Raw genomic sequence first — 27103 nt, 5'->3', positions numbered from 1 at the left:
ACAGACATATATATAATATATATAAATATAATTATATATATATATATATATATATATATATATATACACGCACACATATATTATGTAAACAAAAATGTTCATGTTAGATGCGATTAATCGATTTGACAGCACTAGTTTTTACCCTTTTGCACTTCAACAATGGCAGTCAAAACTTAAAAAAACAACAACAACAACATGTTTAAGGCATTTCAGACATACATAAGAATTAAGATATAGAATAGCATCTAGAAAAGCTGAAAAATATTGAAATAGATATATTTTTAGCTATAACTGCCTAGCCCTAGTTCTAACTTAAATGTATCAGTTTCCATGCACTTCTAAGCCGTGAATTTGCATTTGTAGGTACTGCCCCTCCCCACACTTCCTGTTCTCTGGCATCAGCTGCTTCCTCCTCTGCCTCAGGGGCGGAGCCCTGCAGGCCACTTCCTCCCTCAGTTGCGTCGGTGAGCACAGTGCTAACTGGGACTAAGTGACGCCAGGTTCTGCGGGGAGAGAGCTGGGAGGCCACCGCCCTGTGAGCCCCGCCCCTCAGCCCACTCCCCGCCCTGCCGTCCAGTAAGGCAGAGGACTGACCCATCGCCATAGCATCGCCACTGAGAGGCTAAAAACACTGCGCGCCTAATGCACTCCTGCCATTTAACCTCCAGGCCACAAGAGGGTGCAATGCATGCAGCGGCAGGAGACGGAGATTTCCAGCAGATGGCTTCCATTTTGAGAAGTGAATTTGTGCGGCTGGACAGAACTGTGATGTCTTTGCTATGAATGTGCTACGACTCTCGCCAGCCATGTTACCTTTGGGGAGAAAACGAACGAGTCAAAAAGAGTGCAGAGGTTCAGGTGCGAAAGTGTGTGCATGATTGTGTCCGACCTTATAAGAGGGCGGCGCCAATGTCAAATGATTCTTCTTACTATAATCGTAACATGTCTAGCTCTTCCCTCTTTCCCTCTGCCCTGTTTTCCCTGTTTACTTTCTCTATCTACTCACGATTTAATGTGTTTCTTGTTAGCTACCATTTTGATCTTTCGGGGTTTTTCACGGATGTGTCACGCTGACCTGCAGAAGTGCTTTTAATAATCACGTTAGACTGTTTGGCGACATTTTCCGAGTCGAGACTTCTGTTTGCACATAAGAGAGAACATTTACTGGTGTTTTACAGTGTTTTTACGAACACAAAGATGGGAGATTATCACAAAGTTCAAGATATCTTTTAAAACATGCAATATGTTTGATCGTTATCTTACTTTGCTGGACTTTTTTTGAAAACGCAGAGAAAAAGCAGCTTGTTCCTGTTACTCTGCTTCAAACGTGACTTTACATACACACAGACAATTAGTATTAGTTCCTGAATATAGTATAACTGTTACTCAACACAAACGCACACAAATCTCCCGAAAAGCCATGGCAGCGTCTTTCTACGCCCAGTGTACGAGTTCTCAGGGAATTCCGCAGCTGCACTGGGCACTATAGTGATGGTATCTATAGTAACACCTCCATGGTTTGAGATTGTCTCATCAAGCCAGAATAATGTCAAAAATGTAGATTAGGATGATAGACAGCTGTTTAATTCTCACATTGTACGATTGTATGACAATTTGACCATGCGGTAAAATTGCATGTTATGCTACGTTCATGCCGTATCAGAATTATCCGACCACGATTACAAACATTTTCAAATTCCTAATAGAGCGCAACAGTCGTGTACTGTGAGTAAAAAATTCAATTGATTTTTTTTTCCATATGGGAATACATTTTTAATGGCTTTAAAGACCTAATGTGAGCTACAGCCTTATATTTCTACTTATTTTTTAAATAAACGTGTTTAACAGCAGAATTCCTGGGGGGAAACTACATTACCCATGATCCTAAAAAACAACACTCCAATGAAGCACTGTAAATGATATACCCCGACAATACTTAAATGCATATTTTGCAATAAACATAAAATGTTTTGTTTATATATACACAATCAACATCTTTAGGTCAATCATTTCATAATTATCTGTTGTTTTTAATTTGATTGTCATTTGCAATGCTTCATGGGATTTGTAGTTCTTTCCCTGAGACAGGCTCATTTTTTTTAAATTTCAAATACTTTTTTTGCTTGTTTGTAAGATTGTATTATTGTGATTGACTCATGGCTATTATAACTATTTAATGAAGATTTTTTTTTAATCCCTATGGAAAAAAATTAAAAAAGTGGGCGTGTACTGTTGCAATCTATTACACATTGGAAACAAGTAAGGCGAGACTGACTTTTTTGTCCAACAAATGATAGATGGGGTGTGTTTAGGAAACCTGTTTGAAACCTCTCACTATTTTTGCAATGTTTTGTATTGCTAATGGTGTAGAAACGTCACTTTTAAAGGCAGTTTTGTATAGATAATGCATATATTTCTAGTTATGTCATTTTATTATAGACAGCATATCATGGTGTACTTTCTTTGCTCTTCCTGAATTCGCAAGAGGTGAATGAATGTGGCTATGAAGTATTTTGCAGTCATCATCAACAAAGCGTTATGACAGATTAATATTTGATCATTTTTGGATTGGTAATTCTGAGTATCAACAATATGAACGTAGCATAACTTTAATGGAATGGAAGCCAGCAAGGAGTTTAAGCGACTGTAAACATCTTTCCAGTGTGACTCAAAGTGGCTGAATTTCTAGTGTTGGTTTAAGGGCTAAGTTAAGGTTTCTACACTTCCTTATTGATGGGTGACTGGTCTTCTGTCCCCGAACAGCTCTGCTATTATGTCCTGTCGGGTTTTTAAAGTGACTTACGTCTTCTTTGCCCTTTATGGTTTGCTAATATCACAGGAGGGAACCTCGTCCACGGACAAGATTTAGGAGCGTGTGACATTTTCCAAAGTGCCATTGAATATCTTCATGCATTTCCCATTCGTTTGGTCCTGAATGTTTGTTTCAGTGTGGGCGGCGCCTCACCATGAGGGGTTTGAGCTAATGGGTTTATTTTTCAGTCAGGTCATGCATGCACCATTTTGTCTTCATTTTCACACTCGAGAGGAGCTTGTAATCTCACAACAGAGAAGCTTTCCACAAAATATCTGGGGCAATGTTATGTTTTTTGGTATGTCACAAAAGCTGTTTTCTTTGAGGTCATGCTAAGAGTGAACCATACCGCACATTTCTGTTAAAACATTCAGCCATTTACGGTCCAAGTATGAGGTATTCGATAAGATGTTTAAATGAATGCTAAGCTCTTTTGATAGAACTGGATCTGTGGCATAATGTCGATTACCACAGGGAATCATTCCAATATGTCCCTTAGTTTGTTATAGTAAAAGTCTATAGAAAGGCCAAAACGTGAAACTTATGTTTTTGTTCAAGCATTTCTATACATATATGTGTTATTCGAGCTAGTTAATCGCTCTTTTAGAGGTGGGACGGCTGTTCCAGACTTCTAGTTTGGTGTCATTTACATATTTACTGTGAGTTGTGTCATGTAAACAGTACCTTGTTGGTGTCCTTGTGCATTTTGTATGAAATGTACCATATTTTGGAGTTGAAATGGGATGTAACCACAGACAGAAACATAGTGTCGGCCTAGATCCGGGCCAGGTTTGTGGAATCCATGTGGGCCGGATCTGGGCCGGCGCTATGTTTCTTTCTGGGTCTGTGTGTAACTTTTGGTTAGCAAGTAATTTTTGTTTGACTAGTCTTAAAAATGATATTGCTGTTCTCTAAAAACTTTTTTTGGGGTGCAATTTCATGCGCTTGTAAACTTTTAATGTACGTACATCACTGTAAATGTCATTTTTGCTTGTATCTATAAACTGAGGGACAATTAGAAAGGATTTTCTGTGGTAAAAGGGCTTAACATAAGTGTACTCTGTGTTTGTGTGTGTATTTATGGGTGTAAAATGCAGGAAATTTGTCCGATATGCTGGTTTTGAATTTTTTAAACCCTCAGTAGGATATGCTGAAAAAGTATGAACCAAAACGCTGGGATGTTTTGAATGAAGATAAATAAATATATATCTATATACAGTTACTGCCACTCCAAGCCAAACACAAGTGTTTTTTAATATAGCATAACAATTAGGTATGAATTCATTTTAAAATTCAATATTCAATACTTGCACACACATGTGCCATGGCTCACACACACACACATCCTGATCAATCAGTGAGTGCAATGAAGGACAGAGAGGAAGTCAAACACAATCTGTATTATTTCATTCAATTAGATTATAGCATCACTGTCGTCTGTCTGTGTCCACAGCAAATCTGTGTGTCCAAAGGCTTTGTAAATAGACTGTGATTGTGACGTGTCTATCATGTTGTCCCTGAAGAGATGTTAGTGTGTGTGCACGTTGTGTCTCATCTCGTTCTCTAAACACTGCCTTTCTCTGCAGTTGTCGGCCACACCGACTGTAACACACAGATGTATATTCACAAACTCGTGTCTCTTGCTCTATGTTGTACGTTCCGATGAAATCACATTTCTATTGTACAAACTTCAGTCTGTGCACTTCACATGAGCAACATGGTGAATATTTACGATGATCGGTTGTGATGCAATCTTTTCCCAACGTTCTATTTTCTTTCTTTGTTTTTGTTTTTTTCACCAACTCAGGCGTCACTTTTGCCTCTTACGATGAAAAAGCTGTGACTGACAAGTGTCTGTGCTACCCAGTGACTGTGCAGTTTTAAACTTGTCCCTTGAATGTCGACTTATTTGCAAACTAAGAAAGAAAATACCTTGCAACTGCATCGAATGATTTTATAAAGAATTGCAAGCATGTTAAATGCGCTTTCTGATTCAACCGATTGTTTGCGTACTTTCAAAAGTCCTCACCATGTAACTATATGTATGAAGAAATATGTCTGTATCTATATGAATATATATTTAAAAAAATGCTACTCTGGCAATGCAGGCCTTGTGATCTCTGCATCTCTGACACAACCTGTCCGAAATAAAAGTTGCCCAGTGAAATGTGAATTATATACTCATATGCATGTGACAATGATGATCATATTTTGGGAGTGGCATACGAATACTAACTTTACTGTGACGTGATCTTCTGTTGATATGGGGCTTGTATATCCAATGCCTTTGACAATCATCTGCACATATCAGAGTTTATATTCCATGCTGTAAAGCAATGGGGAATGAATGATTGTTTTTTTCCTTTCTTTTTTTTCTTTCCTTTTTCCTTAAATAAATCCTGAATGATCATGATTTGTCTTTTATGGCTCAATAAGATTGAAGGATCTCTGTGACCCGCACTCAGCTTTTGAACACTGTGTTTTCTGTCATGAGTTTTGTTTTGGATCCCTTTCATTAGCGGTCAGTCAGGCTGGACGCGGCCGGTCTCCCACCAGCACAGAGCTTCAGGCGCCGCCTCCTGCCACCAACTTAAAACAGACTGGAAAGAGACCATGTGAATATCATCCAGCCATGCATGACCGCTTACGACCCCAGGCATCTGTGCATGTGTCTGGCCAACATGTTAGATATTAGCTGTGTCAAGGAGGACACATTGAAAATAAAGCTTGCCAAGCTACTCTATATTCACAAAGTAAGCTACAGGTTGTCTGACAGATTAGCAGGCATGAATTAAAAAAAAAAAATTATGTTATAGGCTATAGATGGATGGATGGATTTTGAATGAGTGGATGGATTTTTGATGGATGGATGGATAGATAGATAGATTTTGGATGGATGGATAAATTGACTTTGGATGTAGGGATGGATGGATGTGTAGATAGATGTATAGATAGACTGACTTTGGATGTATGGATGGATGTGTAGATTTTGGATGGATGGATGGATGGATGGGTAGATTTTGGACGGATGGATGGATAGGTAGATTTGATGGATGGATGGATTGGTAGATTTGATGGATGGATGGATGTATAGATTTTGGATGGATGGCTGGGTAGATTTTGGATGGGTGGGTAGATTGTGGATGGATGGATGTGTAGATTTTGGATGGATGGATGGATGGATATGTAGATTTTGGATGGATGATGGATGGATGTGTAGATTTTGGATGGATGGATGTGTAAATTTTGGATGGATGGATGGATGTGTAGATTTTGGATAGACGGATGTGTAGATTTTTGATGGATGGATGGATGTGTAGATTTTGGATAGACGGATGTGTAGATTTTGGATGGATGGATGGACATGTAGATTTTGGATGGTTGGATGGATGTGTAGATTTTGGATAGACGGATGTGTAGATTTTGGATGGATGTGTAGATTTTGGTTGGATGGATATGTAGATTTTGGATGGATGGATGGGTAGATTTGATGGATGGATGTGTAGATTTTGGATGGATGTATGGGTAGATTTGATGGATGGATGTGTAGATTTTGGATGGATATGTAGATTTTGGATGGATGGATGGATGTGTAGATTTTGGATGGATGGATGGATGTGTAGATTTTGGATGGATGGATGGATGTGTAGATTTTGGATGGATATGTAGATTTTGGATGGATGGATGGATGTGTAGATTTTGGATGGATGGATGGGTAGATTTGATGGATGGATGTGTAGATTTTGGATGGATGGATGGGTAGATTTGATGGATGGATGTGTAGATTTTGGATGGATGGATGGGTAGATTTGATGGATGGATGTGTAGATTTTGGATGGATGGATGGGTAGATTTGATGGATGGATGGGTAGATTTTGGAAGGATGGATGGATAGATAGATAGATAGATAGATAGATAGATAGATAGATAGATAGATAGATAGATAGATAGATAGATAGATAGATAGATAGATAGATAGATAGATAGATAGATAGATAGATAGATAGATAGATAGATAGATAGATAGATAGATAGATAGATTTTTGCATTCATAAATTCCAATCCAGGTCAAATCGATCAACAGTTGATGTGGAATCTGATGTTCATCTGCAGACCTGACAGTGCAGAAACCAACTTTCATTTTTCACATCTGAACATCCGAAACGTCTTAAAATATACGCTGAGATTCCCCCGGAGGATTGTTTTCCCCTCACGCCGCTGCAGGGATCGGCAGAGTTTCCCTGTCATTATCCTCTTAAAATAAATGACTTCTAACTGCATCGCCCCGAGAGCCTGTGTCTGTGCTCAGCAACATGTGACCATAACAAACAAACCTAACAGTGGGAAATTATGAGTCATGCTAATGCTATAAAGCCACAAAAATGCTCATCTTTTAGTTTTTAAGGGGGTACGAGTGGCATTCCAGCAGATGCTGGGGGGTAAAATGAAGTAACTTTCCCAGAAGAGTGGCACACATAACAGAAAACAGAGAAATAAGTATTTTAAGTGCACTCACATACACACACACACACCATACCAGCAGGTCATTCAAAATAAAAACCTGAGCCATTAGATGCCATCTCTGGCTCTTTGTTTGAGGTTTTGCACAAACAATCGGTTGTCTACCTCACCAATGAGTGCACACGCACACATACCTAGACATGCAAAACTGTCCAAATTCACAGTGCAATTCATGAAAAATATAACAAAACTAATCAGCCGAATAAACTGTGAAATCAACACCTCATGAAATCATCTTGACTCACCACTGTAGTTCACTTGAAGAGATGTTCAACGGTATTTCTTTTGTGCAGACTTGTCAGTCATTTTTCAGATCTGCCCGTCTATGAAGGAATACATTTTCCATTGAAAGCATGACCAGGGCGTTTAAACCATAGATATACATAATCAAGGCTAGAAGTCTCTAACGTCATCACCGGCGGCCATCTTGTCACAGGCAAGCTCTGTGGTACCTGATGTAAGGCGAGTGATCTGCACGAACACAAATACTCTTATCTCGCTGAAATCTTGACGGATTTACAAATGGTTTGGTTTCTTACAAACATTATTAACGTGGCTATAATTCTGGATGCTTGAACAAATTATGAATAATTATTCACAAGGATGCAGTGTCATAATTACATCTCTGACGTTTATAACAAACCAAACAGTTTGAAAATCGGTAGGAAATTGAGCAAGTTATGTTTTTTTTTTAAAAAGTACATGCACCACTAAAACACAATGTTACGAGTGAGCGAGCTGACTGTGACAAGATGGCCGCCGGGCGTCGACCTCCATTGGCCAGCAGCGCGGACGAGACATCTAGCCTTTATTATGTATATCTATGGTTTAAACCAAATCACTCGGCGGCCATCTTGGCTACACCCACACAACGTTCGTTATTTTGCAGTACAGCTGCTCTCTCTCTGAAATGTCCAACACTATTGGCCAAGCATGTGTCAAATCAGACAGCGGTATAAAACATTTATTTTTGTAGCATTTTCAATTTGGCAAATGTGGCACATGCATGGTGGCCTCCACTTCCTGTGATGAGCAAATCAGAAAAGGTAACACAATTTCTGATCTAATCTAATGCTATCAGCAATTATCAATTGACCAAAGCTTTAACATTGTGTTTACTTAGTTTCTCCGGTCCTTAACTTCACAGTCGCCGTCCATCGTCAGCTCCTGCCATCAACCTCTGTCCTCTTAGTTCCTGCTGTTTGATCACATCTGCAGCTCAAAGACTTTGATAACAGACTGTGTTGAAAGTGGACAAACATTGCTCTGGTATGCTTTGTATTGGGATCAGCTGGGGTTAATGTTTACAAGAGGACTGGATAATGTTTGTTTGGGTTGGAGTGAGATTGAACCGTCTTAGATCTGTGTGCATTCGCCACTGTCAGCATGCTGACGATACGCTGTTGTGTTCACGTGTTGTGTAGCAGCAGTTGAAAGAGTCCTGCAAAGTTCAATATTAGTTCACGGTGAGCTGTTTTTGTTGATTTCGAGAGCCTACAACTATCAAGAACTGGTGAAATCGAAGCTACCGTCTCTGTAATGCGTGTGGAAAAGATCTCTCTGAATATATGGCTGGGTCTCTGTTATATGGAATAAGAGAAATGTTTCATTTAAGATGTTTTAATCTTTTCTTTCTACTGGATGATGCATGCAGAATTTCGATACTGGAAGAATTGGGGGTGTACAGATGAAAACTCCTGATGTTGCTGTGAGTGTGTGTGTGTTCATGTTTTTCTATATCCCGGTGAGGACTTCAACATGAATGCACACTGACTCATGGAGGAATTTCACTGTGAGGACCTAAATTGAGGTCCCCATGAGGAAACAAGCTTATAAAATCATAGGTTTTTTTTTTTAATTGTAAAAATGCTGAAAGTTTTGTGTGATGGGTAGGTTTAGTGTAAGGGGATATAATATACAGTTTGTACAGTATACAAACCCATTACGTCTATTGAGAGTCCTCACAAATAGAAAATCAGACGTGTGTGTGTGTTTGTGTTTGGTCCTGGTAAACCCTACATCATGGAGACAAAATGTCCACAGAAAGATGGCAATATCTGAAATCCTTGTCCTTGTTGGGACATTTTTTGGTCCCCATGAGGAAAACAGCTTATCAATCATAAGTAGTTTTTTTACAAATGTAAAAATGCAGAACGTTCCTCATAATTGGACACATTTAACCCTCGGGTCATTTTGACCCAAAACTCATTTTATTTTATTTTTTAATTGAGAGTTCATCTGAGTGGTCCAAGACTCTAGGACTTTGATGCACTTGAACCACGAATGCACAAAAAACAAAAAAACATTTGACTGGATTCATGGAGTTTTGTGGTTGAAATAAAAAATGTAAGAAATCCTTCCTTCACGGGTCAATTTGACCCCCATAGCAATAAATGGAATGCTTAGAATTTAAACCAAAAAATGCTTAAACTACCAAAAAATTATTTTATAATGTCTATGTGTATCTTAATGCATACTGAAGAGAAACTGACTTTAGGACCCAGCAGAACAGCTCATTTTTATATAGAGCTATAAGCATAGACTGTAAAAAAAATATGGACATAGTGTCCGTGACGTCACCCATAGGATTCTGATGAGCAGTTTTGAAGCGTAAAATAGGGACGAGATGGCCGTTGCCATCTTGGGAGCGCGTCACTCCCGGATAACAGAAAATGGGCAAAGAGGCGGGACGTGGGCGGAGCTGAAGTGACACGATGACTAACAGACAGCAGATAAATGGCTATCCACCTGTCACTCGAAGTAGCAACGCCCTTAATTATGCAGAACTTTAATGCTTTATATCATGTAAATGAATGAGTTATAAAAAAATTCACCCCCCTCACAGTCGTCATGAAGGGCAAAATTAACTATAGAGACCAAAACCACAATTTGTATCAGGCTGTAAACATGTTTTAATCTGCTGTAAAGTTCGGCATTTTAACATGGGGCTCAATGAGATTCTGCTCCCTTCTGGAGCCTGTCCCTAGTGGCCAGTCGATGAATTGCCGGTTATGTCACTTCCGTATTGGCTTCAAGAGAAACTGCGGGAGGTTGCCGCTTGGCTATAAGGCCATCTAGTGGCAAGAGTCAATAAATATCATACATTATCTTTTTTCCACAAGAGGTCGGCAGACACACCCAATGTAATATATTTTGAGCTGAATTAAAAGGGTTATGCATGAAATTTAGTTGTTTTCAACTGAAGTTGAAAGAATGTGAAAAATGTGCTTAAATGATTATTTATTTATTGATACAATCAAGTCATTTAAAAGGTAAATAACATTTAAAAATGCATTAAAATATTATCAAAATGGAGTAAAATAAGAAGAAAAATTAAGTATAATTTTAGGGATCATTTGGACCCACGAGGAAAGGATTTGTTACAAAGTGCGAGGGAAGGATGAGGGTTAAACACATTTTCTCTCTCTCTCTCTCTCTCTCTCTCTCTCTCTCTCTCTCTCTCTCTCAGTCTGCTCAGCAGATGAAAGGAGACGATGAGTGAGGATTTGCTGAAAGCCGTCAGTGGATTGTCTGCTTGATAACTGAACCTGTGATGCATTACTATCAGCCTCAGAAAGGAAGAATCAGATGTAATATAACTCGTGTGTGATCGTGTGTGTGTCCTGGCTCACACTTACCTCTGATGTAACTGTGAAGTTTGTGTGTGTGTGTGTGTGTGTGTAACCATACAGGTCCTTTATATTTGCTCTTTTATCTTGTAATATCAGTTAGTTTGAAAATGAGTCTGTTTAACTTTAGATGTGTGATTAAAATTGAGTTGATAAAGTGTTTGATTTTGATCTTGACTTCAGGACGAAGGGAATTTCAAAAGTTTTATTGAATAATTGTAAATGCATCAAAATTAACAATGTTTCTTTAAGAGGGCAAAAAAGCTCCGCCCCCTCTAAACACGTTTGTTTTTCTATTATATTCAGAAGTTTACTCATTCATCAATCTGCACAATCCAATATCAGCTGTCTCAGACTTCACAGAAGTATGAGCTAATTGCATTTGTGCTAAAACTCGAGTTTTACAATGTACTAAAGACAAACTATCAACTAGCTCCGCTTCACCTTCTTCGTTGCTCTGGTTGGTTGTAGCGATATCCTATTGCGTGCAGAGGGAATTTGAAAGACAACCGTTTGTCCCGCCCCTCGGATTGAGCCCTGCCAATGGTGAGTTCCCAGACCCAACATCTTGATGTGGGTCTGGCTTGTCAGGCTATCTATCAATCACGTGTTTACATTGAAAAACGATGGAAAAGGAGTTCTTTGAAATTGAAAAAAGCTGTGAACCAGATCAAAATCAGCAACTGTTACTATGACATCCTCACTGTCAGTTATATTTTGAATGTGTGAAGATTCTGTCAGTGTATGTCAATGGGAGATTTTAAAATAAACATGTTTTATTGTCTTTAAAATACGTGTGGTAGCATCTAAATTATTTGGTTTAATTCAAAATAAAAGTCATATATTTTTTAAAGCCACAATATGCTAGAGGTCGCTAATTCTAAACAAAGGCTTGATGACCCCTGGATTTCGCGGAGCTTTTATTATGCGCAGACGAGCGAAGCTTCCGCTCATGTGTATGTGGAGTAACGCAGCGCTGTTTTATCATATTGCATACATTTGAGTGTGTTGAAAGTTATGTCATAATGCTTCTCAGTGCGTTCGCTTGGCGGCTGCTATGAGACACTTGTTGCACACTGCAGTGAGCTAGATCAATATAGGCATGGTAAAACATGTACTCGCGGTAAATCAAGAAAACCAGATTTAGACAATAAGACTAACTGTGTTGAGCTGTATAACAATGATTAGTTTTCTGCTCACCTGTCTAATAAAACATAATATATTAAAGCGTCTTTGGCGTTTCCATGGTTTCTACAAAATAAAACCAGAAATCGAGGGTAACGCGGGTATGATGTCATCGGTAGCTGACACACAGATGCGGTCCGTGTCCTGGTTAAAATTGCTTATTTCTCTGGATTTAAGAATTCTTGGAAACATTTGGAATAATGTAAGTACACAAGTCAACAAAATGTATAACATTATTCTGATGGTTTTTGGATATTAAATCCAAAAATCTTACATATTGTGCCTTTAATATGACAGAATTAACCATTTTAAATCTATCATCTTGCAAAAGCATATTTATGTTTAAGCTTTATCAGTGTCAACATTAAAATGATGTACAAAACATGTTAAGCTTACATCAAGCGTTTGGAGCTGAATTAACTGCTGTGGAGAGAGCAAAACAAATCTAGGGATATGAAGACTGCCCTGCAGTCAATGCAATGCAAAAAGTCCCTTTCTTACTCAGTATATTTGTCTTGTTTTCCAGTAGAATTTGAAATGTTAGCTTAAAGAAGAACATCACTTTTTTTTGCCGTGTGTAAAGGAGTTTGTGTGTAGGAGCTCACAGTCCATGTGTGTATCTGTGGCGTGGAGGGCTGTGTTGTGGGGGAATGGCATTGAGGTGATGTCCTGCACGTCTCTCCGCCGTCTTCAGGAGCTCTTCCAGTTCCAGGCGTTCCCGCTCTGCGCGGCGGGACGTTTTCCGGGCTTTCCTCAGAGAATTCCTCAGCTTCCCCACTCGTTCTTTTAACTGTTCATTCTTCCTCTCCAGCTCGGCCACACGCTCCTGGAGCTGCCCAACACGCTCCTCCTCCTCGAACAACACCTTCTGCACGGAGGAACACAGCAGCTGAAAGAAAAGGAGACAGTCACTCGGGTGCATTATAATCAGAGGCCTGTGCATGCATTGATATCCTGACCCTGTGGAACGAAGGTCAACAAACAACATGACATCATTTCCAGCCTTCGTCAGCCGTATTATTTCCTGTTGAGCGCTGCCTTTCTACTCTGGGCCCCTGCTCATGCCAGCGTGTGTGTGTGTGTATGATGGAGGCAGTTCAAAAGTGACATGCTGTCATGCCCACCGTAGACACAAGTCGAGGCATGCTGAGTGTGTGTGATCGCTGTGTGTATTTGAGCGACAGGACGCCGCATGTTCTCCCTGAACAGCGGAAATGTCTAAATCCCTATTATCCCTATTGACTGTGAACACAAGTTACATGAAAGTGAATGGAGACAGATGCTGTGAAGTTCAATAATTATTATTTTTCTGTGTATAATGACTTCAATTTCACTCTGCATTTTAAAAGTATCTTTACTCCAGTATTCAGTGTCACATGATCCTTTAGAAAGCATTCTAATATGCTGATTTGTTGCTCAAGAAACATTTCTGATTATTAATGTTGAAAACAGTTGTGCTGCTTAATATTTTGTGGAAACCGTGATTCTTTGATTTGAAATCTGAAATCTTTTGTAACATTATGAATGTCTCACTTTTGACCAATTTTAATGCAAAGGATTAATTTACTTTATTAATACATTCCTCCCCCCAAAACCTGACAGACCCCAAACTTTAGAGCAGTACTGTATGTTTATATAATGTTTGTGAAGAGAAATAAGGCGTGACGAGAATGACTGTTGCGGTGTCCTACAAACAAACCAAACAAAACACCCACTGCTGTAACAACAACAGCCCTATCCAAACTGACAGGTGGACACAAACACACCTAAAACAACACACATACTGAAATAAACATCTCTGCTCATTACCAATACCTTATGTCTTTTGCTTTTAAAACTATGTAAACAGCTATTTAGAAATGCAATTTCATATAAGAAGATTTCTTCTTAATGTGGGTGATGTGTATTTACAACCGCAAGAGCCAAACATAGAGCCTGCTTTGCTTTCAGACCCAAACTAGACCCAGATGTGGTGGTCAGTGAGTCATCTAACAATAGAGTGTGTTTTTTTTAGAAAAGAAAATAAGACAAGAAAGTAGAAAAGATAACGAGAGAAAGAATGAAGAAATTGAGATAGATAGATAGATAGATAGATAGATAGATGATAGATAGATAGATAGATAGATAGATAGATAGATAGATAGATAGATAGATAGATAGATAGATAGATAGATAGATAGATAGATAGATAGATAGATAGATAGATAGATAGATAGATAGATAGATAGAAAGAAAGAAAGAAAGAAAGAAAGAAAGAAAGAAAGAAAGAAAGAAAGAAAGAAAGAAAGAAAGAATAAAAGAAAGAAAGAAAGAAAGAAAGAAAGAAAGAAAGAAAGAAAGAAAGAAAGAAAGAAAGAAAGGGGCCATCCTCAAACTGTTCCCACAAAGATGTGAGCATGAAATTGTCCAAAATATTTTGCTATGCTGAAGCATTAAGAGTTGCTCTCACTGAAACTAAGGGGCCAAGCCCAACCCCTGAAAAACAACCACACACCATAATCACCTCCACCAAACTTTACACTTGGCACAATGCAGTCAGGCAAGTACCGTTCTCCTGGCAACCGCCAAATCCAGACTCGTCCATCGGATTGCCAGACAGAGAAGCGTGATTGGTCACTCCAGAGACATGTCCACTGCTTTAAAGTCCAGTGGCAGCGTGCTTTACACCACTGCATCCGGCGCTTTGCATTGCACTTGGTGATGTAAGGCTTGGATGAGCTGCTCGGCCATGGAAACCAATTCTATGGAGCTCTCTACGCACTGTTCTTGAGCTAATCTGAAGGCCACATGAAGTTTGGAGATCTGTAGCTATTGACTCTGCAGAAAGTTGGTGACTTCTGTGCACTGTGCACCTCAGCATGCGCTGACCCCGCTCTGTGACTTTTATGTGGCCTACCACATCGTGGCTGAGTTGCTGCTGTTCCCAACTACTCCCACTTTATTATGATACCACTAACAGTTGACCGTGGAATATTTAATAGTGAGGAAATTTCACGAATGAACTTATTGCACAGGTGGCAACCTATCATAGTACCACGCTTGAATTCACGGAGCTCCTGAGAGCGGCCCATTCTTTCACAAATGTTTGTAGAAGCTTCTGCGAGCTTAGTGCTTGATTTTATACACCTGTGGCCATGGAAGTGTAGCCTGGTCTTACCAGATTCTCTCGGACATTTCATTTGTACAGAGAGTCTGGCCACTCTCCATTGACAAGCGTTAACTTCCTTGAAGGCGGGTACTCTGTTGAAGTTTAAAACTATCTGTCAAGAGCCACTCTGGATCTGCCATAACCAATCGCTAACGTTTGGTTGTGACGTATGTCATACACCGTTTGCCTCTGTTTCTCACATGGAAGTCCGTGAAAATAACTGTGCAGATTGTGCACTCCATCACAGTGATAAAACCTAAAACTCATGCATTCGGATTGTGATTTATTCACGGTGGAGGGGAGAGTTTTGTGATCGGGAACGCACTGCTCACGTGGTCCATAACATGATTGCTGTAAATAAAATGTCATATGCTTGGTATGATAAGAATAAATGCTGCCGTAAATAACGGCCCGATTCAAATGTTTACGTGCATTTCTTCTTTTTATTTTTTGAGCGGTGATGAAATATATTGCTCTTGTAAATACTTGCCAGCATGTAAAGAAATACAAGTCTAGAAATGCATCCAAATTACAGCGAAGCGCAACCGTAAGGTGCTCTGCAGGGGTCAAAAAGCATATAAACAGTGAATTTTGAAGTGATATATTCTTGAAAACTCAAGAGATGTGGATTCGGACAGCAATTAAATTACCACACAACCTTGGTGTTTGTCTAAAACAGTAGGTAATTCGGCCGGGGATTTTTACGTGGGTGGGGGAGACGGACGGCAATAAAATCACTGACTAGCCCCTGTAAATAATGACAATGCCTTCCGACCCCACGAGAAACAATTACCGTCTGAATAGGGCTTCAGCCAACTCCTGCACCACTAACGGAGCGAGCTGGAAAGGCTTTAACTTCTGGATATTCGGCAGCAGTGCCACAACGGAATGAATGGCTTCGCTCGCATCTTTCTCTGCCGCCATAACTGAACTACAACTCAAACTAGCGCACGGCATCAACATCATCGTTCTCAGCCACTCCCTCTGTTCGCTGATTGGACCTGTAAAAATTTGTTCGGAGAAAACATAAGAATATACCGCAGTCCCAGACTGAGTACTGAAGGAAAATGAAAATTGAGCGGAAGTACGTAGGAGGGCGGAGCCAGGCTAATGGAAGTGATTGGAACACCTGGATTCAATGATTTGGATGGATGGATGGATGGATAGGTTCAGAATCCATCCAGTGATATTTTATGAAATACATTATGCATTTTATCAGACATTTCACTGCAAAGCAAGTGCAAAGGTGTTTCATGTTTTCATTTGTCTGAATCAGATTACAGTTTAATAAGTATAATGGGTGTTTAAGATGGATGGTACAGGAAGCAGGGGGTGACATAACTAACAGACACCATGCTGGCTACAGTCACAAGACCCTCAGGCAGCCTCAATCCTTTTCCCACAGGAAAGCTCCTGTGTAAAACAGCTCTCATTATCTCTCCCAGGTTCCCGGGCCTGATAATCTCCCCCACCTGTTCCTGAGGCACACACACCGTCATTATCTTTATCTTCTCTCTCCACTGCGTCTGTACAGATGTGATTAGTCAAGGGTCCCTGTATGTCTTCTATGATCTGTGATACTTGTAACAGTATTTAAAAATGTTCAGGGTTCAGAAAAGATGCAGTTAATAGAAATGGAATTGTTTCGAACCCAAATATTCCTTTATTGCATATAGACAGAGCGACTGTCTGTTTAGCGCAGTGGACACCTGTTAAGGGAACACCTCCTCAGGTCACTGCCTCTAATGAAGACATGCATGGACACACCTCTGACGGATTAAGCCCAAAGTAGACTTTCGGCATCCAGAGGCTCATCGGATGTCTGCGTACACTGTCCTTGTGCAGCCCAGTTTTTGTGGTGTATGTACACTGGCCCAAGTGATTTGAACGTTTGAAAACAGAAGTCCACTAGCATCTTTCCACGTTTACAGCCAAGGAGCACAAATACATTTTTCTTATAATGTATACGTTTGTCTGGAAGGAAAGAGAGATTCCCACTGGTCTACTCTGTATTTTCTCTGTTAGTATATTACACTCAAAAAAAATCTGAAACCTTCCACCCTGAGCAGATGACTGTTTTCGGTTAGTTGAAGTGACTGTATCTGTACATTCAGGCATTTCATTGTGTCCGTCTTAATATAAGCCCCTCTCTCTAGACAGCAGACCACCGTCCGACTAATGAGCGGTTCTGTGTTTAAATGTACAGCAGGCTAATCTCATCAAGGCAAACATATCTGCGACCACTTGACACTGTGTGTGTGCGTTACATCTTCCCATAACCCTGACATTCCTCCCATTCTGCATTGCACCATCCACATCAATCACATGATTTATTTTCCTTTCAAAACCCACCGCCGTTTCCCCAAGAGGACATGTCCATCTGACGTCTCCTTCACTCTTTCTCAATCTTCTTTCTTTTTATTTTCTATCTCAGCCTTATTTACAGTGGCAGATGTGTGCGTTTAGGTGGGGCAGGCTGTCCAAGTGAGTTTGAGTGTGTGTATGTGTGTAAGGTAGGTAGGGCCGCTCTAGCTGGGAGGTCTTTAATCCTCGGCCTCTATCGAGCCGAATGAACTCTTGAATTACCTCAGCCTCCTACCGTGATGAACAGTCACAGTCGTCAATACAAAGACCACCAAAGAAAGGGACTTGTGTGGCTAAGTGTGTGTAGCTCCATTTACCCATGAGAACCTGAACATGCTACTTTCACATTATTCTCACTTCCTGTGTCACTCACATGTTTTTGGCTGCAGCCAATCAGATTCCTTGATATTGCAGCAGTTGTGTTGTCTTCACGTTAGTGCGGCTAGCTGTGATTTTGCCAAGTAAGACATGTTCTGTGTTCAACATATTTTGTTGATCCTGGAACGTCATTCCGGTCAAAAATTTGTATCCCTACCCCTAAACCTAACCCTCCCTAAAATCAGAGGGAAATGATGGTGAATAACACTGATATAGAAGCATCTAACCCTTAGCCCGGCTCTGCCCTCCTACACTCTAAAGGTCCTTTCACACTGGACGCGATTTTGACGCGTGAATAATTTGTGCAATGGATTTATTTTTTGATCAGCTGTTTGTGTAATGAGAGCTTCCACACCGAACGCGAATGTGCTGTGGCGAAAAAAACGATGTTTATTTTTTTCGTTTCGATGTCGATTTTTTTTTACACTCGCAGCGACAGAAAAGGCTTAAACCAATCACATACAAGGAAACAAAGGTCACGAAATGTCCAGTTGATGTCATTAGCTATACAGTCAACATTAACCTTTGTCAGGTATCGCATTTCTCATGAGATTACAGCTGTACCGGTGTACAGATGCAGATGTATTTGCCCACTGTAGGCTACAGACAACGATATCATAACCTTTTGAGTTAAAACTCGTAGATTTTTTTCTAACCTAATTGTGTCCCCGACTATGGAAAGTGAATGTGTTTCCATCAGTCCGTCAGTCAATCAGTACGACTGTGGCACTTAAATGTTTACATTGTGACTCAACTGGAAATGCAGCACCGGATCGATTGGTTCCTGAAGTGTGTGTGTTTGTCTCCTCATATGCGGTGCTACTGTCTCTCTCTCGAGCTCCACAAATTGTCCCACAGACATTTGAAGTAAGTGCGGAACCGGCCATGATAAAGTTTTAGCTCCTGTAGAAGATTAGCATGCTACTCCCCTTCAGACTCTCTGTTCTTTAAGACTGGGTGCACACAAAACCTTCTTTTCGGTCTTTTAAATAAAATTAAAAGCTCGTCTTCACTGGATGATGAAGTGTCTGTTTTCTCAGCTGTCGCCACGAATGTTTTGGAATGTTGGAGCTTTGAAACGTCACAGACGTCACAAATTCGTGTCACGGCTGATGTGAATGGTTTTGACGCGAACTATTCGCACACGAAATATTTGTTTTTCCGCTTCGCTTTTCTGTTATGCGTCTGGTGTGAAAGGGCCTTAATGCTGCGTTCACACCGAACGTGAATAGAGTGTCAGGAGCGAGTGATTTCAATGTTAAGTCAATGGAAAGGCGTGTTGACGCGCGTCTGGAGGTCCTGTGGCGCGATGGACGCGGTTCCGCCTCATTCGCGCGTCCAGTTCGTGCGAATGACGCAAATTGATCGTCTTGCGCGATACGCTTGTTATGCGCGAGTGGTGCTTTTTGTGCATTCACGCATTTGAAGCGAATTCGCGTCTGACGCTCGAGTTGAAATTTTTTAACTTTGCCGTCATTTCGCACCACGTTAACCAATCAGGAGCCTGCTTGCTGCTGTCACGTGGTAAAGTGACGTGATGAGAAACCCTGCATAAATTAAAAATACTACTATTGTGTCACAAAATGTAGACTTTTTCAGGTGGGAATGTAGTTGTTTAAAGCTCAAATCTGTGGTTTATTTATAAAGAGAGCGCCTATTTAAAAAAAAGAATCTTGTATTTTTGGAGTTGTGAGATCCAGCCGATCACCGGGCGCTCAGCGCTCATTAACCCTGGTGAGAGCAGCCTTTCCTCGGCCAGTCCTTCTGACGTTTGCCGCTGGCTCTGATGTCCTGTAGTGGTGCGTCTTGTGTAGATCTAACAGGCGATCTTTGGTGTCATGAATCTTTTTCAATAAAGTTTCATAACTTTATTTTTTAAGGATATTTAAATATACATGCAGTGAAGATAATGTAGGAGTTGCCTGGACCACATTTGTGTGGCTATTAATGCTTAATATATATTTTTATATTATATATTATATATTTATATATTACCCACTTGCTGGGTTAGTCCATTTTCAACCCAACTCAACCCAACGATGACGTTGATGTCGTGCGCTAGTTTGAGATGACATGCGTCACGACCAAACGTTAGCGATTGGTTATGGCAGATCCAATAGTTTTAAACTTCAACAGAGTACCAGCCTTCAAGGAAGTTAACGCTTGTCAATGGAGAGTGGCCAGACTCTCTGTACAAATGAAATGTACGAGAGTCTGGTAGGACCAGGCTACCTAACCCAGGTTGTAAGCTTAAACTTGACATAAACTCTAAACGTGTCCCTCAAATCTACGAACATGTTACAACTGGAGTGATAATTGGCTGTTGTTTTACTGTTAAAGCCCAGGTAAAAAGTCATGCAGTTGTGCATGCAGACACTCTTGTCTTCAAAAAAAGGTCTTTTACGAGCTTCTTAAATTTACAACAGAGTCGTTTCAAAACAGAACACACTCTGAACGTCTGCCTATAATGATGTAAAGCTGACGTATGCATACTGAGGTTCACTTTCAGCAGATGTATTCCTTTCAAGACTCTTGTCTTGACAAGATATACAGCTTTCTGCATGCCAATGTTAAATCTACGTCGTTCAGGACTTGCTCATTTATCTCTGCCACTATAGTGCATATTGAGCCCATCTGTGTGTGTGTGTGTGTGTGTTTATTGGTGTCGTACCCTGCTGTCTTCCTGGCTCTCCCAATCACTATTAAAGTTGTGCACCGTCTGTCCACCAGAGCAGTTTGAGAACTGGAAGAGGCTGGAAAACAGTCGTCTGTTATCCAGCGTGTCAGGGAATATGGCGTCCTGGAAGTTAACTCCATGAGGGAGGATGTTGTAGTTTTCGTCCATTCTGTATAAGATACACACAAATGTTTGTTTGCATATACTGTACTTGTGAGGATGACTTGTTGGCTTGTTTGCCTTTAAAATTATTTCAAATAAATTATATTATAGTATCAAAAAATGTATTCAAATCTTAAAACAAACTAAAAAAAGTAAATGTTATTTTATTAAAGAATGATAACATGCAATGCATGATTCTTCATTTTATTTTTAAGATAAAAGAACCACTTTGACGCTTTAAAAAGTTAATAAAGAGATCATAAAACGAATACATATGAATTGCGCGGTTTAGTACAACATTTTCTGAAGAGACACGATCACTTTATATGATGAACAGATTGAATTTAGGCTTTTATTCACATATACATTCATCAACTCACACATCAGTTGTGGTAAACAGAAGCTCAAGAACCAATGAGGTTAATTCTTGTGTTACGCAGCACGTTTGAGCTTCAGCAAGAACCAATGAGGTTCATTCTGGTGTTACGCAGCACGTTTGAGCTTCGCAAGAACCAATGAGGTTAATTCTCGTGTTACGCAGCACGTTTGAGCTTCAGCAAGAACCAATGAGGTTCATTCTCGTGTTACGCAGCACGTTTGAGCTTCAGCAAGAACCAATGAGGTTCATTCTCGTGTTACGCAGCACGTTTGAGCTTCAGCAAGAACCAATGAGGTTCATTGTCGTGTTACGCAGCACGTTTGAGCTTCAGCAAGAACCAATGAGGTTCATTCTTGTGTTACGCAGCACGTTTGAGCTTCAGCAAGAACCAATGAGGTTCATTCTCGTGTTACGCAGCACGTTTGAGCTTCAGGAAGAACCAATGAGGTTCATTCTCGTGTTACGCAGCACGTTTGAGCTTCAGCAAGAACCAATGAGGTTCATTCTTGTGTTACGCAGCACGTTTGAGCTTCAGCAAGAACCAATGAGGTTCATTCTCGTGTTACGCAGCACGTTTGAGCTTCAGCAAGAACCAATGAGGTTCATTCTGGTGTTACACAGCACGTTTGAGCTTCAGCAAGAACCAATGAGGTTCATTCTGGTGTTACGCAGCACGTTTGAGCTTCAGCAAGAACCAATGAGGTTCATTCTGGTGTTATGCAGCACGTTTGAGCTTCAGCAAGAACCAATGAGGTTCATTCTGGTGTTAGGCAGCAGGTTTGAACTTCGCAAGAACCAATGAGGTTCATTCTGGTGTTACGCAGCACGTTTGAGCTTCAGCAAGAACCAATGAGGTTCATTCTGGTGTTACGCAGCACGTTTGAGCTTCAGCAAGAACCAATGAGGTTCATTCTGGTGTTACGCAGCACGTTTGAGCTTCAGCAAGAACCAATGAGGTTCATTCTGGTGTTATGCAGCACGTTTGAGCTTCAGCAAGAACCAATGAGGTTCATTCTCGTGTTACGCAGCACGTTTGAGCTTCAGCAAGAACCAATGAGGTTCATTGTCGTGTTACGCAGCACGTTTGAGCTTCAGCAAGAACCAATGAGGTTCATTCTCGTGTTACGCAGCACGTTTGAGCTTCAGCAAGAACCAATGAGGTTCATTCTCGTGTTACGCAGCACGTTTGAGCTTCAGCAAGAACCAATGAGGTTCATTGTCGTGTTACGCAGCACGTTTGAGCTTCAGCAAGAACCAATGAGGTTCATTCTCGTGTTACGCAGCACGTTTGAGCTTCAGCAAGAACCAATGAGGTTCATTCTTGTGTTACGCAGCACGTTTGAGCTTCAGCAAGAACCAATGAGGTTCATTCTGGTGTTACGCAGCACGTTTGAGCTTCAGCAAGAACCAATGAGGTTCATTCTGGTGTTACACAGCACGTTTGAGCTTCAGCAAGAACCAATGAGGTTCATTCTGGTGCTACGCAGCACGTTTGAGCTTCAGCAAGAACCAATGAGGTTCATTCTGGTGTTACGCAGCACGTTTGAGCTTCGCAAGAACCAATGAGGTTCATTCTGGTGTTATGCAGCACGTTTGAGCTTCAGCAAGAACCAATGAGGTTCATTCTGGTGTTAGGCAGCAGGTTTGAACTTCGCAAGAACCAATGAGGTTCATTCTGGTGTTACGCAGCACGTTTGAGCTTCAGCAAGAACCAATGAGGTTCATTCTGGTGTTACGCAGCACGTTTGAGCTTCAGCAAGAACCAATGAGGTTCATTCTGGTGTTACACCGCACGTTTGAGCTTCGCAAGAACCAATGAGGTTCATTCTGGTGTTACGCAGCACGTTTGAGCTTCGCAAGAACCAATGAGGTTCATTCTGGTGTTACGCAGCACGTTTGAGCTTCAGCAAGAACCAGTGAGGTTCATTCTGGTGTTACGCAGCACGTTTGAGCTTCAGCAAGAACCAATGAGGTTCATTCTCGTGTTACGCAGCACGTTTGAGCTTCAGCAAGAACCAATGAGGTTCATTCTCGTGTTACGCAGCACGTTTGAGCTTCGCAAGAACCAATGAGGTTCATTCTCGTGTTACGCAGCACGTTTGAGCTTCAGCAAGAACCAATGAGGTTCATTCTGGTGTTACGCAGCACGTTTGAGCTTCAACAAGAACCAATGAGGTTCATTCTGGTGTTACGCAGCACGTTTGAGCTTCAGCAAGAACCAATGAGGTTCATTCTCGTGTTACGCAGCACGTTTGAGCTTCGCAAGAACCAATGAGGTTCATTCTCGTGTTACGCAGCACGTTTGAGCTTCCGCAAGAACCAATGAGGTTCATTCTGATGTTACGCAGCACGTTTGAGCTTCGCAAGAACCAATGAGGTTCATTCTCGTGTTACGCAGCACGTTTGAGCTTCAACAAGAACCAATGAGGTTCATTCTCGTGTTACACAGCACGTTTGAGCTTCCGCAAGAACCAATGAGGTTCATTCTCGTGTTACGCAGGACGTTTGACTCTCAACAAGAACCAATGAGGTTCATTCTGGTGTTACGCAGCACGTTTGAGCCTCAACAAGAACCAATGAGGTTCATTCTGGTGTTACGCAGCACGTTTGAGCTTCAGCAAGAACCAATGAGGTTCATTCTGGTGTTACGCAGCACGTTTGAGCCTCAACAAGAACCAATGAGGTTCATTCTGGTGTTACGCAGCACGTTTGAGCTTTAGCAAGAACCAATGAGGTTCATTCTGGTGTTACGCAGCACGTTTGAGCCTCAACAAGAACCAATGAGGTTCATTCTCGTGTTACACAGCACGTTTGAGCTTCCGCAAGAACCAATGAGGTTCATTCTGGTGTTACGCAGCACGTTTGAGCTTCAGCAAGAACCAATGAGGTTCATTCTCGTGTTACGCAGCACGTTTGAGCTTCGCAAGAACCAATGAGGTTCATTCTCGTGTTACGCAGCACGTTTGAGCTTCAGCAAGAACCAATGAGGTTCATTCTGGTGTTACGCAGTACGTTTGAGCTTCAGCAAGAACCAATGAGGTTCATTCTGGTGTTACGCAGCACGTTTGAGCTTCAGCAAGAACCAATGAGGTTCATTCTCGTGTTACGCAGCACGTTTGAGCTTCGCAAGAACCAATGAGGTTCATTCTCGTGTTACGCAGCACGTTTGAGCTTCCGCAAGAACCAATGAGGTTCATTCTGATGTTACGCAGCACGTTTGAGCTTCGCAAGAACCAATGAGGTTCATTCTCGTGTTACGCAGCACGTTTGAGCTTCAACAAGAACCAATGAGGTTCATTCTCGTGTTACACAGCACGTTTGAGCTTCCGCAAGAACCAATGAGGTTCATTCTCGTGTTACGCAGGACGTTTGACTCTCAACAAGAACCAATGAGGTTCATTCTGGTGTTACGCAGCACGTTTGAGCCTCAACAAGAACCAATGAGGTTCATTCTGGTGTTACGCAGCACGTTTGAGCTTCAGCAAGAACCAATGAGGTTCATTCTGGTGTTACGCAGCACGTTTGAGCCTCAACAAGAACCAATGAGGTTCATTCTGGTGTTACGCAGCACGTTTGAGCTTTAGCAAGAACCAATGAGGTTCATTCTGGTGTTACGCAGCACGTTTGAGCCTCAACAAGAACCAATGAGGTTCATTCTCGTGTTACACAGCACGTTTGAGCTTCCGCAAGAACCAATGAGGTTCATTCTGGTGTTACGCAGCACGTTTGAGCTTCAGCAAGAACCAATGAGGTTCATTCTGGTGTTAACGCAGCACGTTTGAGCTTCTGCAAGAACCAATGAGGTTCATTCTGGTGTTACGCAGCACGTTTGAGCTTCTGCAAGAACCAATGAGGTTCATTCTGGTGTTATGCAGCACGTTTGAGCTTCAGCAAGAACCAATAAGGTTCATTCTGGTGTTATGCAGCAGGTTGGAGCTTTGCAAGAACCAATGAGGTTCATTCTGGTGTTACGCAGCACGTTTGAGCTTCGCAAGAACCAATGAGGTTCATTCTGGTGTTACGCAGCACGTTTGAGCTTCGCAAGAACCAATGAGGTTTGTCCTCATGCATCAAGCAGTTCGGTTGAGTTTGTTCATGTTCGCTGATCAGTATTTACATGTGAATAAAAAGCCTAAATTCAATCTGTTCATCATATAAAGTGATTGTGTCTCTTCAGAAAATTTTGACTAAACCAACTTATGGATTAGTTTTACGATCTCTTTATGAAGCATCAATGTGGTAGTTGCATATGTCAATGGAGAAACCTCTCAGATTTAATTAAAATAATTTGTGTTCCAAAGATGAACTAAAGTCGTACGGATTTGATGACAGAATTGTAATTTTTGGGGTGAACTATCCCTTTAACTAAAATATCATAAATAAAAGGTATTTTTAACAGTTAATTTCAAGTCGGAATAAATCAAAATTTAAATAAAACAAAATTATTTTCCCCACCTGAAGTTCAGAATAATAACTGGTTCTTTGTTTCCAAATAGAAGTGAACCCACCTGAGGAAGAATATGTAGGAGTTGTTTTCCATCACCGTGTGTGACTGACAGCTGAAGTACCCGAGTCCCGTGAGGTTGAGGCGCGAGCCCGCGGGCACCTCCAGCATGCTGCCCCACGCCTGGTCGCATAGCAACTCCACCTCCGCAGCGTACAGCAGCGCGTCCTCTGCGCGCTCGGGCTTCTGGTACGGCAGGTAGTTGTACAGACTGGACGCGTACGGCTCCTCGTGGATAGCCAATACCTTGGCGTACACGATGATCTCGGCGAGTTCAGCCCGACAACCCTCGCTCAGAGGTCGCCACTCGCTGGGTAGCTGGCATGCAAACGCGAACCCGAAACCCAGCGTTAGTAGAAGCGCAAGGTGCATGCTTCCCGTGAAATATACCAACGCGTAAAAATGGCTTGTTCACGGGTTCAGTGGATAGGCAATGCAGTGAAGGCACCCATGCAGCGGCCCGGGGTCAGTTCACATACTCCCGACCTATTCAGACTGCTAGTAAGAGTTCCCACGTCCTGCTCCTCCTCGATCCATCACCCCTAAAGTTTGTCTCAGGCCAATCGGACGCGCTGGAGTTTAACCAGCCAATGGACGCGCTGCATCCTGCGTGCATCCACCAGCCTCACGCACTGCTACATTCCTGGACTCGTTTTTTGTCTTTATTGATTAAACAGACGGACTTTATACAGACTTTCACTAAAACTGTTCTGAAGAAAAATACATTTTATAGATTAGGAAACACTTTATGAACCCTTGACTTTTCAGTCATTAAAAGGTTTATTTTATTAAATAACAGGTGATTGTCTCTAAATTGTGTAGCTATTAAAAGTATTTGAAAACCTATCTGGTATACCACTTCTATGATATTGACATGTTTTTTTTTTTTTTTACTCATTTTTGTTTTCCAGGTGACGATGAGTTTGCAAAAGCAAAACAAAATAAGCAAAAAGAACCTTCAGTTTATATCATGCTGATGATATCAGTGTTACAAAACTATTATTTTGAAAGATGAAAAGTACAAAAGGTAAACTTGTATTCAATGTTCAGCTGTATCTTTTTTTCTGGGCAATAACACCAGCTCTAGTCTCCCCTATTAGGTTACCAGATTATTTTTCTTATGCCAAATTCACATTGCAACGGTGGCGTAGAAGCACTTATGAAGTGGCATTTAAGTGTCTTTACCAGAGGTAAATATAAATGCATTTATTTACACAGCAATTAATACTGTATGGTTTGATACTAGAAGGTGAGGTGGGTCAGAGTCTGGCTTTTATACAGCATTGCATCTTTACACTGAATTTTGAGCAGGCACAGAGCAGCCTTAACTTGTCTGTGAATAGA

The 27103-nt window shown here is 41.1% G+C and overlaps 2 protein-coding genes across 2 annotated transcripts in view; one reads left to right on the top strand and one right to left on the bottom strand.

Annotated features, from left to right (window-relative positions):
- camk1da (calcium/calmodulin-dependent protein kinase 1Da) overlaps window positions 1-5218 on the top strand; it is a 66365-nt gene extending 61147 nt beyond the window's left edge. Inside the window, exon 11 of the mRNA XM_079817706.1 lies at window positions 364-5218. Within this exon, the coding sequence (XP_079673832.1) occupies window positions 364-494 (131 nt within the window). The 3' untranslated portion in view covers window positions 495-5218. The remainder of the gene's footprint in view (window positions 1-363) is intronic.
- A 5341-nt stretch (window positions 5219-10559) lies between these two features.
- On the bottom strand, window positions 10560-26315 carry ccdc3a (coiled-coil domain containing 3a). The gene is made up of 3 exons (XM_079817707.1): window positions 25764-26315; window positions 20709-20883; window positions 10560-13036 (listed from the first exon to the last, which is right to left on the bottom strand). Exons 1-3 carry the CDS (start codon window positions 26129-26131, stop codon window positions 12749-12751), a joined length of 831 nt encoding a protein of 276 aa, XP_079673833.1. The 5' UTR covers window positions 26132-26315; the 3' UTR covers window positions 10560-12748.
- Window positions 26316-27103: the final 788 nt, after the last annotated feature.

This window comes from Gobio gobio (assembly GCF_949357685.1).
Source record: "Gobio gobio genome assembly, chromosome: 5".
NCBI lineage: Eukaryota > Metazoa > Chordata > Actinopteri > Cypriniformes > Gobionidae > Gobio > Gobio gobio.
This window is presented reverse-complemented; position numbering and strand designations above follow the sequence as displayed.

Coding starts and splice junctions, on each gene's coding strand:
- ccdc3a (XM_079817707.1), bottom strand. CDS start 26,131: ATGCACCTTGCGCTTCTACTAACGCTGGGTTTCGGGTTCGCGTTTGCA. Junction 20,884..25,763: donor TCCTACATATTCTTCCTCAG/GTGGGTTCACTT, acceptor TATCTTATACAG/AATGGACGAAAACTACAACA. Junction 13,037..20,708: donor AGAGCCAGGAAGACAGCAGG/GTACGACACCAA, acceptor CTTTTCTTTCAG/CTGCTGTGTTCCTCCGTGCA.